The sequence below is a fragment of the Schistocerca piceifrons genome, chromosome X (genome assembly GCF_021461385.2).
Source record: "Schistocerca piceifrons isolate TAMUIC-IGC-003096 chromosome X, iqSchPice1.1, whole genome shotgun sequence".
Lineage (NCBI taxonomy): Eukaryota > Metazoa > Arthropoda > Insecta > Orthoptera > Acrididae > Schistocerca > Schistocerca piceifrons.
In genome coordinates, this window is record NC_060149.1 from 444,403,285 (window position 1) to 444,418,944 (window position 15,660).

The following is a 15,660-nucleotide window of genomic DNA, read 5'->3' on the forward strand; positions in this document are numbered from 1 at the left end:
CCTCGTGCTCAAAGTTCATCATATCCTCCTCACGCTGATTTTTCGCGTAGACGTATGTTAAAATTTTGCTACTGAGCGATTATTCCTAACGAGAGTACAGTTTGGGAATCCAGATCAAGATCAGTCACTAAGTTAGTTCAGTCAGCTTGGATCGTATTGTGTAGTGGAGGCAGTCAGCGGTTTTTGATACAGTACACTACAGTGTTTCTTTTAAAAACAGCAGCCTAAAACACTTTCGTTTACAGTAAATATCAAACTTAAAACAAAAACTTTACAATGACAGCTATTCTATGTTTACGTTTTACAAAATGATTTGCCAAAGCTACTAGTGAAAGGTGCGTGTTTATGCATGTTCTGGACCAGCACGCAAAGAATAATGTACACTGGCGCTGCTGCCTTGTACGGCTTATGCTGCTGTGCAGTGCGTGCTTCATTCAGTGTATGCTAGGCGGGGACGCTTCAATGAAATTAACTCAGCTGGTACGTCCTAATGCGCGTAACGGTGTGCCGGACATGAAATGTGATTATGGCTTTTCCGCTGCGGGCGGGCAGTCGGTCTTTGTGTGGCAGAGCCTAATTATATTAAACTCAGTCTCTTGCTTCCCACAAGCGCGTTCCAACGGATTCCATGCTGTTGTGGAAGCTGCACAAGACGACACTAGGTATTACACTTTGATAAAGAGCTACTTTCATCACATGTGGGCTGTAATGAAATAGCACATTATTAAAAAGACACTAGCAAAGGTATTTATATCATCAGAATCTCAAAGTAAGAAATGTACACTGTCTATCAAAGACGTTTGAAATTCTTTGACATAAGCAACTGTTTCTTTCTTCAGGTACACAATAAAAATAAAGAGAATATTTTGTTAATTCCTGGATTGTAAATTTGAAACAGTGACCGGCACTCGAAACAGATCATTTTCAATCGAAGTCAGTCCTCTAATCAACGAAGTTCCCTGAGCACATTTCACGGTCCTGTCCGTCACACAGTTTTAACATGCTAAGATGTTTCATTATAGTGTGCAGCAGGCGTCTGAGCAGAAATCAAGTCTCTTCCAAGACACTCACAAAGAGATTGGATTGATGGCGGGGTTTTGTTCATTAGCTTACTCGTCTTTGGTTTTCTTTTCATATAGTACCTGGTTTTGTGTTATCGAGTTTGGTTTTTAATTCTTGATTTTGATATAGTCATTAATTAGTACTTCAGTTTATAAAATCGGGGACAGTGTTGTATCTTGGTACGCTTTTAAGAATTTCGCCTCTAGTCAGCCTAGTAATTGAAATTTAATGTAGTTCTTATTCTGTTTCTAATTACTTTTTTTATGCGGTGCAGTCTTTTTCTGAATGTACAAAAATTACTACGGAAAATTAAAGTTTTTACAAATGTGAAAACATGTTGCAAGGTATACCACGGTCATGTACCTAGGAAAAAAATATTCGATTGACATTTAAAAGCGTTGCGATGAATAAAATCTTGTCAGTACTGTATTTAATAGCCTACTGTTGTATTATAACTCCACTACACATTAATAGTCAATAAATGAAATAAAATTAAGCTAAAGTGTTATCAAAACCCAGTTACAAGTTATTACATTTTAAAATAGAAGCTATTGGAAACTAATACAGATTCCCATTTCAAGACAAGTAAAATTGTTAAGACATTGAAGATACTCAGATAATTTGCAAATATCACATGTTTCATGGAGAAGGCCTTTTTTTCTGCTTCGAGGTACAAGATAGTGCACAACCGACGACGTATGGCTTAATTGTCCACATGTTATATAAGGAGTTCTAAAATATACAGGATTTTGTTCGCCATTAAATTCTGTACATGAAAAATTAACAATATCTTCCTAGTGCACAGCTAAAATATATTATACGGCAATATATGTAGAACGCCCAAAACACAAGCTCATGTCCAACAATAACAAAAACTGTATAAATCGGCGGAAACTGCTTGTGACGGTCTCTTGTGCGCGTTCCTTCATGTGATTCTAACATCGCCCACTAGACTGAAGTATCAACCAAGAAACATCGTGTGGGGCTAGGTACATTATCCTCTAGGTACAACACTCTACCCTACTGATAATATACAGGGCGAGTCACTAACTATTGCCACCTAGAATAACTCCGAAAGTATAATAGTAGATGAAAAGTTTGTGGGACAAATGTTGCATGGGACAACGGAGGCCATAATATAACTTTTTTTCCTCCTCCTCCTCCTCCTCCTCCTCCTCCTCCTCCTCCTTCTTCTTCTTCTTTCCCCCCGCCCCCTCCGGTGGGGTCGGGTAAGAGATATGAAGGTCAACTTTGTTTTATTTAAATGCGATGCCATAGTCTGGTACTCATTTGCTGATAGTGACTATCTAGAAGAATCCATTGATGTGTAACAGTGAGGTCTTTGATAAAAAAATGGTTCAAATGGCTCTGAGCACTATGAGACTTAACATCTATGGTCATCAGTCCCCTAGAACTTAGAACTACTTAAACCTAACTAACCTAAGGACATCCCACAACACCCAGTCATCACGAGGCAGGGAAAATCGCTGACCCCGCCGGGAATCGAACCCGGGAACCCGGGCGCGGGAAGCGAGAACGCTACCGCACGACCACGAGCTGCGGACTAAAGGGCTTTGAAGGTCAGGGCAGTTATCCAGCCGGCCGGAGTGGCCATGCGGTTCTAGGCGCTACAGTCTGGAACCGAGCGACCGCTACGGTCGCAGGTTCGAATCCTGCCTCGGGAATGGATGTGTGTGACGTCCTTAGGTTAGTTAGGTTTGATTAGTTCTAAGTTCTAGGCCACTGATGACCTCAGAAGTTAAGTCGCATAGTGCTCAGAGCCATTTTTGAGCAGTTATCCAACACCAACAAGGCTTTCTGTGGCAAATTTTGCTTCTTGAGGAACTTTTTGACCGATAGCACGAACTCCTCGTGAAACCACTCACAGACCAAACCCCGTGTCATCGAAGCTTTTTTTTGTGTTTACATTTGAGTGGTAGATGTATAGCATTTTTGAACGTCCTAGAATTTTTTGATTTTCCTATGACATGCAGCTCAAGTTTGTACGTTCCACTAGCATTAGAGAATGATGTAAATGTGAGTCTATCCATAGACATTTTTCTGCAACGAGCACTTGCCTCTGCTTTGTGGACGAATTTTTTGCTGGACAAAAGTCTCCAGAAGAATCCGCTTTCTTCCGCCTTATATTTAACTCTTCCAAAAAATTCTTGAAATTTTGTTTTTTCGGCTCTACAGCTTCGAAATCAAAAGAGTTTTTCTCCTGTTGTGTTTAGGAAGCGGATACCAAGACTTTTTTTAAGCTTATCAAGCCATCCGGCACTTACGCAGAAATCGTCTTTTTTCATAATTTCTTTATAGAAAAATCTCGCTTTTTCTTTGATAAGACCTTATGAAATTGGAGTGTGTTTACTATGTTCCTGAAGAACGTGTTTTGAAAGAATCTTTAGAGGTCCAGCTACATGATCCGGTTCAGACTGCATACTAATCACATTCCTGTTTGAGTATTCTGGTATACAGTACTTAACAATCATACCAGATCTGTATCTAAAGAGAGAAAAGTTGCCCAAGTCACACCAATAATCAAGAAGGAAGTATAATTCGAAGAATTACAAAGCCATATTACTGGCGACGATATACTGTGTTCGAACATTAATGACACATAGGACGGGTTCAGAAAATAACGTTTTTGTGAATCACAACAAGGTCTTTATTCTCACGAAAAAATGAGAGCTGTAAGAGGATCTAAAAACTGATTACATATTTCTAGACTTCCAAAATGCTTCTAATACCATTCATCATAAGCAGCTTGTAATTAAATCGCGTGCCTCTAGAGTATCGTCTCGGTTGTGCAACTGGATTCGTGATTTCCTGTCAGGAAGGTCACAGTTCGTGGTAACTGACGGAACGCCATCGAGTAAACAGAAGAAATATCCGACGTTCCCCAAGGAAGTGTTATAGGCCGTCTGCAGTTCCTACTGTGTATTAACGATTTATGAGACAATCTGAGTAGCCCTCTCTGATTGTATACACATGACGCTGACATTTTCCGTCTGGTAAAGTCATGAAAAGATCAAAAACAATTGCAAAATGGCTTAGACAAGATATCCGTATGGTGCAAAAAGTGACAATTGACTCTAAATAATGAAAAGTTTGAAGTCATCCATGTGATTGCTAAAAGGAATCTGCCAAATTTCGGTTAGGGCTACACGATAAATCACACAAATCTAAAGGCTGTGAACTCAGAAAAATGCTTAGGGACTATAGGTACGAATAACTTACATTGGAACGATCAAGTAAATAAGTTTCTGGGGAAATCAAATCAAAGACTGCGATTTTTTGGAAGAAAACTTAGAAAATGTAACAGATCTACTAAAAAGACAGCTTACACTACCCTTGTCCGCCCCTGCAGGAGTATTGCTTTACGGTGTGGGATCCGCATCAGTTAGGATTGACAGACGATATCGAAAAAGGTTAGAGAAGGGCAGCTCGTTTTGTATTATAGTTAAATAGGGAAGAGAGTGACATGGATATAATACGCGAATTGGGGTGGTTATCATTAAAACAAGATCTTTTCACGAAATTTCAATCCGTGCGGTTCTAGGCGCTCCAGTCCGGAGCCGCGCTGCTGCTACGGTCGCAGGATCGAATCCTGCCTCGGACATGGGTGTGTGTGATGTCCTTAGGTTAGTTAGGTTTAAGTAGTTCTAAGTACTAGGGGACTGATGACCACAGCAGTTGAGTCCCATAGTGCTCAGAGCCATTTGAACGAAATTTCAATCTCCGACGTTCTCCTCCGAATGCGAAAATCTTCTTTGACACCAACCTACATAGAGAAAAACTATCATTGTAGTAAAATAAGAGAAATCACAGCTCGCACGGAAAGATTTAAGTGTTCGTTTTTCCACCCTCTAGTGCAGCGCTCGTGGAGCTGCGGCCCGGGGCTCGCATGCGGCTGGAATCAAACACTCGTGCGGCCCACGGTTCTCAGCCACTTTTTATAATAATATGCACCTAATAACAAACAGACGATTCCAAAAATGTCAACTAACGTTAAGAGTTTCTTAAGGGTGCAGTTTTCCTGTTCAGTAACAGACAAAAATACTTACAGAGATACCAATACTTTATGACGTGCTTCTCAATTTTAATTGAAGTTATGAATTCGGCTGTGAGCTACGTTAAGTTGGCAAATTACCTTAAGTACAGACGTGTAAGTAGTGCGGCCACTCTGATCTTAGAGGACGTGAAGGGGGGATGTTTTACCGTTCGCTTCCAGAACTGACAACTCACGGGCGTGCGCGACTCGTACTGATCAGCTGCTGAGATATTTAATTTCACACGAAAGTAACACGGATCAGTGAATGCACATTGCAAAGACTGTCTCCTTGAAATGCGATAGTTACACTACTGGCCATTAAAATTGCTACACCACGAAGATGACGTCCTACAGACGCGAAATTTAACCGACAGGAATAAGATGCTGTGATACACAAATGATTAGCTTTTCAGAGCATTCACACAAGGTTGGCGCCAGTGGCGACACCTACAACGTGCTGACATGAGGAAAGTTTCCAACCCATTTCTCATACACAAACAGCAGTTGAACGGCGTTGCCTGGTGAAACGTTGTTGTGATGCCTCGTGTAAGGAGGAGAAATGTGTACCCTTAGGTTTCCGATCACTTTGATAAAGGTCGGATTGTAGCCTATCGCTATTGCGGTTTATCGTATCGCGACACTGCTGCTCGCGTTGGTCGAGATCCAATGACTGTTAGCAGAATATGGAATTGGTGGGTTCAGGAGGATAATACGGAAAGCCGTGCTGAATCCCAAGGGCCTCGTATCACTAGCAGTCGAAATGACAGGCATCTTATCCGCATGGCTGTAACGGATCGGGCAGCCACGTCTCGATCCCTGAGTCAACAGATGGGAACGTTTGCAAGACAACAATCATCTGCACGAACAGTTCGACGACGTTTGCAGCAGCATGGACTATCAGTTCGGAGACCATGGCTGCGGTTACCCTTGACGCTGCATCACAGACAGGAGCGCCTGCGATGGTGTACTCAACGACGAACCTGGGTGCACGAATGGCAAATCGTCATTTTTTCGGATAAATCCAGGTTCTGTTTACAGTATCATGATGGTCGCATCGGTGTCTGGCAACATCGCGTTGAACGCACATTAGAAGCGTGTATTCGTCTTCGCCATACTGTCGTATCACCTGGCGTGATGGTATGGGGTGCCATTGGTTACAGTCTCGGTCACCTCTTGTTCGCATTGACGGCACTTTAAAGAGTGGACGTTACATTTCAGATGTGTTTCGACCCGTGGCTCTACCCTTCATTTGATCCCTGCGAAACCCTACATTTCAGTAGGATAATGCACGACCGCATGTTGCAGGTTCTGTACGGGCCTTCCTGGATACAGAAAATGTTCGACTGCTTCCCTGGCCAGCACATTCTCCAGATGTCTCACCAATTGAAAACGTCTGGTCAGTGGTGGCCGAGCAACTGGCTCGTCACAATACGCCAGTCACTACTCTTGATGAACTGTGGTATCGTGTTGCAGCTGCATGGGCAGCTGTACCTGTACACGCCATCCAAGCTCTGTTTGACTCAATGCCCAGGTGTATCATGGCCATTATTACGGCCAGAGGTGGTTGTTCTCGGTATTGACGTCTCAGGATCTATGCACCCAAATTGCGTGAAAATGTAATCACATGTCAGTTCTAGTATAATATATTTGTCCAATGAATACTCGTTTATCATCTACATTTATTCTTGGTGTAGCAATGTTAATGGACAGTAGTGTATTTCCAGCAAGGAATATGAAATTAAATTAAGGCTGTTATCTACCTTATTAATCAATTAATCATCCGCTCGCTCAGACAATAGAGCTTCACATCGTCAGTGCAACAACTTTGGGGTCATTGAAGGTTGCGGCAGTCTGAAACAGAAAGCAGTCGACATGAAGTGTTCCGAGTAGTGACGGCTTTTAACGATGAGTGCTTGGAGCACTCAGAAATGGAGCGTCATAGGGTCAACACACCGCTCTCCCGGCCGTTGTCAGTTTTCGTGACCTGAAGCCCCTGCTCCTGGCCGAAGTAGCTCCTCAACTGGTATCACGAGTTTTGAGTGCAACTCACTAAGTTTTGTACGTTATCAGTTAACTGACGTAGTGAACAGGGGCCGCTACGTCAGTACTGTGCGACTAGAAGGATATCTGGGGCGGCCGCGGGTTGAGTCCGGATAGCCGAAGCGGTCAAGGCAACCCTTAGCGAGAAGCAGGAGACTGGGGTTCGAGACTCGGTGCGGCACAAATTTTCGCTTCTCGTCACTGAAATTATTTCAGTGCCTAATTGCAGCCGAGTTAGAAATTATTTCATTTCTTAAAGCAAGCCGGCCGAAGTGGCCGTGCGGTTAAAGGCGCTGCAGTCTGGAACCGCAAGACCGCTACGGTCGCAGGTTCGAATCCTGCCTCGGGCATGGATGTTTGTGATGTCCTTAGGTTAGTTAGGTTTAACTAGTTCTAAGTTCTAGGGGACTAATGACCTCAGAAGTTGAGTCCCATAGTGCTCAGAGCCATTTGAACCATCTTAAAGCAATAAGAAGACTGCAGCCTTGATTGCACATAGGTCCCTGTGGCATAGCGTTATTTAATCACTCACTAAGAATCAACATAATTATCTGTCACTCGATTGCGCGCAGACGTCTTCCTAGTAAACTGTTCCCTCGCTATGCTTATAACACATGGCATGCTGCTGTGCGAGTACATAACGAGTACTCAATCAGACTAGATTAACTTTGTCTAATCTAGTACACAGGTAGTAAAAAAACTTCACACAACAATTTCAGATAACAACTATAGATCACCATACACATCACAAGTTCATAACATTAAAGACTGTTGAGATAAATAAATTTACTTAAAATACGAAATTATCAGTCTTTCATTAGGAGTCGCTGCCTGATGCACTCACACACGGTCCAGTCACATTAATGTCACGCCGTCTATGTTCGATGTCAACGTGCAGTACCCACTCACAGACGGCAAGTGGCAGCACTATCAGTGGAGGTTATATAAAGCTAGTCGGGAGACACGGGAAAAACACAAGCATTTCATGTATGGCTTATCGAGCCACTTGGTGCATTTACTTGCTAGTTATCTGGAGGGTAGGATCATCGTTGTGCGAATTGGAATACCGCCTCTGCGAGACGCTGTGTCCTTGCTGGAGTCGCGCAGGGCTGGGTGTTGGGCCCTGTCCTATACAGTGTTTACACTGATAACTTACCTGCCTCACCTCGAGTTGCAAAATATATCTACGCTGACGACACTGCCCTGAATGTCGTCACAGAAGTCCGGTGGCTGTTCATTGCCGTCTCCAAGCTACCTCCCGTGACATCGAGGAATGGTCTTCTAACTGAAAAATTCATTTTCATGTTGCTAAGAGCCATACAGTACTAGCGTGTGGTAGTGGACACCCTCATTCCTTGGGCACCAAAACCCAAGTACCTGGGAGTCACCCTTGACCGGCAGTTGACCTGAAACCATCATGTCGACGACACGTGGAAGGAGGCGTCACCTGCGCTCCGAGCTCTTTATTCCCTGCTGAATGAAAGCTCCAAATTGTCGGTTAAGTGTGGTCTTCGAATTCACAGAGCGCTCATCCGCACTATCATAGACTATGCCTGCCCAGTGAGCGGACAGCTGCCAACACACATATAGCGAAATTGCAGTGCCTCCAGAACAAAACGTTTCAGCGCATTTTCCACGTACCACAAAATGTCCCGCAAGGCAGCGAAGATACCAATTGTACTCTCGCGATTTCAAGAACACGCAGCGAAGCTGTATCAGAAGACATAATCATCAGCAAACAAAGATTAGGACGGCATAATGAAGCAGCTGAACGCTTTAAGTGACCCGCGGCCCTACCTGATAGGCAGTAGGCCCATATGAGTTTATATTACTATTAATATCTCTTTATGGCACCCACGAAGAAAACCAATATCCCTAGAAGTCCATAGTACTTACTATAACAGATCAAAAACGACAAGTAGTAACTTTGGGTAATATACACACTCAGTAGACCAATAGGGGCTATCTGTTCAGAACAAGCCTTGGAGCGAGAGTATAATCGTTGTCTTTCGGGCCAAAGGTCGAAGCACTTCCGAAAAGGCTATGTTTGTAAACTGTTCGCGTGCCGCCGTGGTTAAAGCATATCGCGCATAGCAAAACGACGCTATCTAAAACCTGCGCCGATCAACTGCGGTGCACAACGAGACGTAGACGGCAGGGGTGAACGACCCCTAGATGTGTGCGGACGAATATACACTCCTGGAAATGGAAAAAAGAACACATTGACACCGGTGCGTCAGACCCACCATACTTGCTCCGGACACTGCGAGAGGGCTGTACAAGCAATGATGACACGCACGGCACAGCGGACACACCAGGAACCACGGTGTTGGCCGTCGAATGGCGCTAGCTGCGCAGCATTTGTGCACCGCCGCCGTCAGTGTCAGCCAGTTTGCCGTGGCATACGGAGCTCCATCGCAGTCTTTAACACTGGTAGCATGCCGCGACAGCGTGGACGTGAACCGTATGTGCAGTTGACGGACTTTGAGCGAGGGCGTATAGTGGGCATGCGGGAGGCCGGGTGGACGTACCGCCGAATTGCTCAACACGTGGGGCGTGAGGTCTCCACAGTACATCGATGTTGTCGCCAGTGGTCGGCGGAAGGTGCACGTGCCCGTCGACCTGGGACCGGACCGCAGCGACGCACGGATACACGCCAAGACCGTAGGATCCTACGCAGTGCCGTAGGGGACCGCACCGCCACTTCCCAGCAAATTAGGGACACTGTTGCTCCTGGGGTATCGGCGAGGACCATTCGCAACCGTCTCCATGAAGCTGGGCTACGGTCCCGCACACCGTTTGGCCGTCTTCCGCTCACGCCTCAACATCGTGCAGCCCGCCTCCAGTGGTGTCGCGACAGGCGTGAATGGAGGGACGAATGGAGACGTGTCGTCTTCAGCGATGAGAGTCGCTTCTGCCTTGGTGCCAATGATGGTCGTATGCGTGTTTGGCGCCGTGCAGGTGAGCGCCACAATCAGGACTGCATACGACCGAGGCACACAGGGCCAACACCCGGCATCATGGTGTGGGGAGCGATCTCCTACACTGGCCGTACACCACTGGTGATCGTCGAGGGGACACTGAATAGTGCACGGTACATCCAAACCGTCATCGAACCCATCGTTCTACCATTCCTAGACCGGCAAGGGAACTTGCTGTTCCAACAGTACAATGCACGTCCGCATGTATCCCGTGCCACCCAACGTGCTCTAGAAGGTGTAAGTCAACTACCCTGGCCAGCAAGATCTCCGGATCTGTCCCCCATTGAGCATGTTTGGGACTGGATGAAGCGTCGTCTCACGCGGTCTGCACGTCCAGCACGAACGCTGGTCCAACTGAGGCGCCAGGTGGAGATGGCATGGCAAGCCGTTCCACAGGACTACATCCAGCATCTCTACGATCGTCTCCATGGGAGAATAGCAGCCTGCATTGCTGCGAAAGGTGGATATACACTGTACTAGTGCCGACATTGTGCATGCTCTGTTGCCTGTGTCTATGTGCCTGTGGTTCTGTCAGTGTGATCATGTGATGTATCTGACCCCAGGAATGTGTCAATAAAGTTTCCCCTTCCTGGGACAATGAATTCACGGTGTTCTTATTTCAATTTCCAGGAGTGTATGTGCAGCTGTTGAGCAGCTGACTGTCCAGATGAACCGAGGCGCCACCAACGGTGTCTCCTCAGCTGTTCACTGGTAACGAAGGCTGAAATTTCCACGCCAGTACGGCAACTGGACGTCTACTGAGTGGCGATAGGTGGCGTTTTCGGATGACAAATTGCCGTTGGTGCGTACACTGTCAAACTTATGAAAGCATACACCCTGCAACAATCGTCGGAAGGATCCAGACCAGAAGAGGGAGCGTTACGGTCTGGGGAATGTTTTCGTGGCATTCCCTGGGTAATCTCGTCATTCTGGAAGCCACAATGGAACAACACAATTATGCATCTATCCTTGGGGGCCAAATCTACCCTTATATGCATTTTCTTTTCCCACGGCACCAGAGCATCTATCAGTAGGACAATGCAATTGCGTCACGCAGTTCGCAGTAAACTTGCGTGGTTCGAAGAGCACCAGCAATGAGTCTACGGCACTCCTCTGGCCATCAGACTCCCAGGATTTAAACCCAATTTACGATCTCTGGGATCACGTTCAATCACGCCATGGATCCTCAACCGAAGAACTTAGCGCAGCTGGCTACAGTAATGCAGTCATCATGGCTCCACAATCCTGCACGTCTGGCAGCGGCCTGTCCTGCAGAAGGTGATTATTCATGCTTTTGACAGGTGGTCATATTAATATGACTGGACAGTGTGTAATACTGCATACGTTTCATAAATGAAACTACACTATTGGCGCCAGCCGCGGTGGTCGTGCGGTTCTAGGCGCTCCAGTCCGGAGCCGCGCTGCTGCTACGGTCGCAGGTTCGAATCCTACCTCGGGCATGGATGTGTGTGATGTCCTTAGGTTAGTCAGGTTTAATTAGTTCTAAGTTCTAGGGGACTGATGACCACAGCAGTTGAGTCCCATAGTGCTCACAGCCATTTGAACCATTTTGAACACTACTGGCCATTAAAATTGCTACACCAAGAAGAAATGCAGATGATTAACGGGTATTCATTGGACAAATATATTATACAAGAACTGACATGTGATTACATTTTCACAGAATTTGGGTGCATATATCCTTAGAAAACAGTACCCAGAACAACCAACTCTGGCCGTAATAACGGCCTCGATACGCCTGGGCATTGAGTCAAACAGAGCTTGGATGGCGTGTACAGGTACAGCTGCCCATGCAGCTTCAACACGATACCACAGTTCATCAAGAGTAGTGACTGGCGTATTGTGACGAGCCAGTTGCTCGGCCACCATTGACCAGACGTTTTCAGTTGGTGAGAGATCTGGAGAATGTGCTGGCCAGGGCAGCAGTCGAACATTTTCTGTATCCAGAAAGGCCCGTACAGAACCTGCAACATGCGGTCGTGCATTATCCTGCTGAAATGTAGGGTTTCGCAGGGATCGAATGAAGGGTAGAGCCACGGGTCCTAACACATCTGAAATGTAGCGTCCACTGTTCAAATTGCCGTCAATGAGAACAAGATGTGACCGAGACGTGTAACCAGTGGCACCCTATACCATCACGCCGGGTGATACACCAGTATGGCGATGTGGAATACACGCTTCCAAAGTGCGTTCACCGCGATGTCGCCAAACACGGATGCGACCATCATGATGCTGTAAACAGAACCTGGATTCATCCGAAAAAATGACGTTTTTAATTCGTGCACCCAGGTTCGTCGTTGAGTACACCATCGCAGGCGCTACTGTCTGTGATGCAGCGTCAAGGGTAACCGCAGCCATGGTCTCCGAGCTGATAGTCCATGCTGCTGCAAACGTCGTCGAACTGTTCGTGCAGATGATTGTTGTCTTGCAAACGTCCCCATATGTTGACTCAGGGATCGAGACGTGGCTGCACGATCCGTTACAGCCATGCGGATAAGATGCCTGTCATTTCAACTGCTCCTCCTTACACGAGGCATCACAACAACGTTTCACCAGGCAACGCCATTCAATTGCTGTTTGCGTATGAGAAATGCGTTGGAAACTTTCCTCATGTCAGCACGTTGTAGGTGTCACCACCGGCGCCAACATTGTGTGAATGCTCTGAAAAGCTAATCATTTGCATATCACAGCATCTTCTTCCTGTCTGTTAAAGTTCGCGTCTGTAGGACGTCATCTTCGTTGTGTAGCAATTTTAATGACGAGTAGAGTAGTTAAATAATTTACAGACAAACGGTCATAAGACAACTATTAACAACAAATGCACATTTTCCCATATAATAGATATTTTGGAGAACTCATTTTCGTTTGCTGTTGGTTTTAGTTAATACGCAGGGACCTCGGAAAGTAAATTACACATGTCGGGTCATTCAAAGACTTTTGCTGAACAAGAGTCGCGCACTGTCAGAAGAAAATACATGTTCCGAATTTCCTGCAGACATAGTTCTCCTGCATTAGAGATAACAAGTACATTACTGTGTGGGACTGAAATGGCGTACCAACTGGAAACCTACTCCGAATTTAAAGCACGCGAAACAGTACGCTTCTTGTGGGCAAAACGACTAAATTGCACCCAGATTCACCATGAAATTATACGGTATAGGGACCAAATGCAATGTCGCGTCCAGACATACTCAAATGATGCCAACAATTTGATGAAGGCCGCATAGACGAGGGTGATGCTGATCTGGAAGTGCAGGTGTTGCCCCATGCGATTTCCACCTTTTCGACAAGCTGAAAGAATATCTCGGATGAAAGAGATTTTCCAAGAATGAGAATGCTCACACAGCACGTCCTGAATGATTCCGTGACCAAGGAGCGGATTCCTATCGTCGAGGAATTGAAGAATTGGTAGAACGTTCCGATCATAGTTTACAGGGACTTGGTGACTATGCTGAAAATACTACCACTTATCTGTGTCACTTTGAAGCGTAGTGCAACATTCAATAAATGTTACTTCGTCTGCCATAGGAATGTGTTACTTACTTCTTAAAGTCCCCTCGTGAAATACCCTTGTTATGCTATCAGACTGAGTGTTGGGGTGAATGAAACGTGTAGGTGAAGAATGAATCTTAAATTTGTATGTAATTGAGTATAATGTTGTACAGCTAGAAAGTGAATCACGTTTCCTGCATGAAGGGCACGTGCTAGAACTCCACTATTTATATAGAGCAAGTAATATATAAATCTCAGAAAAATAAAAGAAATTGTTATTTACACAGCGCCGCCGCATACTGCAACGAGTCTGGACAAATATGTAACACAAGAAGATTTTGTTGTTTGCATAAACAGGCCGAATCCAAGTACTGTAAATACGGCTGCTGTTAGAGCAGCAAATAACAAAAAATAACTAAACTAATCAGTATAAGGCTGTCTGCCATCCCTAAAATTTTATGCTGAAGGTTGGGAGCACTGTATGTTGCGTGTAAGATGTGAGCACTGTGAAAGGACTTCCGACGCTTTTTTATTTTTTTGTATTTGCTTCTTCCCGAAGATAAAACCAGATGGGACACCAAGAATTGTCTGGAGTCATTTATGGTTGTGCTCGTTTTTTGCAGACGGCAAGGTGCACATGATGCCGTCTGGGGAGCTACTGGTGATGGCGGTGAACGCGGAGGACGCGTTCTCGCGCTTCGAGTGCCGCGTGACGCACCGGCTGTCTGGCGCCACTTACACCACAGTATTCAGCGCCGAGGCGCGCATCACCGTGGTGGAGCCGAGCGGCGTGCAGAGCCCGCGCTTCTCGGAGCGCGCCCTCTCCGTCCAGGCGCGCCGCGAGCAGATGTTCGTCTTGCCCTGCGTCGCCCAGGGGCACCCGCCGCCCACCTACACGTAATTATTATCATCAACTATTATCTTCATAATACACTGAGCTGCCTCCTAATACCATGTCGAACCTCCTTTTGCCCGGCGTGGTGTAGCAACTCTACATGGCGTGTAATCAGTAAGTCGTTGGACGTCCCCTGCAGAAACACTGAGCCATGCTACGTTTACAGCCGTCCATAACTGCGAAAATGTTGCCGGTGAAGGATTTTGTGCACGAACCGATCTCTCGATTATGTCCCATAACTGTTCGATGGGATTCACGTCGGGCGATCTGGTTGGTCAAACCATTCGCTCAAACTGTCCAGAGTGTTCTTCAAACCAATCGCGAACAATTGTGCATTGTGACATTGTGCATTGCCGTCTATAAAAATACCGTCGTTGTCTGAGAACATGAAGTCCATGAATGGCTGCAAAATATTTCCAACTAGCCGAATATAGCTAATTATCGGTTCAGCTGCAACAGAGGATCCAGACCATTCCATGTGAACACAGCCTACACCATTATGGAGCCATCAACAGATTACACAGTACCTTCTTGACAACTTGGGTCCATAGCTTCGTGGAGTCTGCGCCTCGCTCAAACAATACCATCAGATCTTACCAACCGAAATCGGGACTCACTTGACCAGGCCACGGTTCTGCAGTAGTCTAGGGTTCAACCGATATGGTACCGAGCCCTGGATCGGCGCTGCTGGCGGAGTTCTGCTGTTAGCAAAGCCAGTCGCGTCGGTCGTTTGCTGCCATAGCCCACTAACGCCACATTTCGACACACCGTCCCAACGGATACGTTCATCGTATGTCCCACATTGATTTCGGCTATTATTTCACGCAGTACTGCTTGTCTGCAAGCACTGACAACTCTACGAAAACGCCGCTGCTCTCGATCGTTAAGTGAAGGCCGTCGGTCACTGCGCTGTCCGTGGTGAGAGGTAGTGCCTGAAATCTGATATTCTCGGCAGACTTTTGACACTGTGTATCTCGGAATGTTGACTTCCCCAACGATGTCCGAAGTGAAACGTCCCATGTGGCTAGCTCCAACTAACATACCGCTTTCAAAGTCTATTAATTCCAGTCGTGTGACCATAATCACGTCGGAAACTTTTTCACGTGAACCACCTG

At 45.9% G+C, this 15,660-nt stretch overlaps 1 protein-coding gene across 1 annotated transcript in view; it reads left to right on the top strand.

Annotated features, from left to right (window-relative positions):
- The window catches only part of LOC124722409 (Down syndrome cell adhesion molecule-like protein Dscam2), a 758,217-nt gene that overhangs the window by 256,131 nt on the left and 486,426 nt on the right, over nucleotides 1-15,660 (top strand). Inside the window, exon 4 of the mRNA XM_047247577.1 lies at nucleotides 14,274-14,547. Coding sequence (XP_047103533.1) covers nucleotides 14,274-14,547 — 274 coding nt within the window. The remainder of the gene's footprint in view (nucleotides 1-14,273; nucleotides 14,548-15,660) is intronic.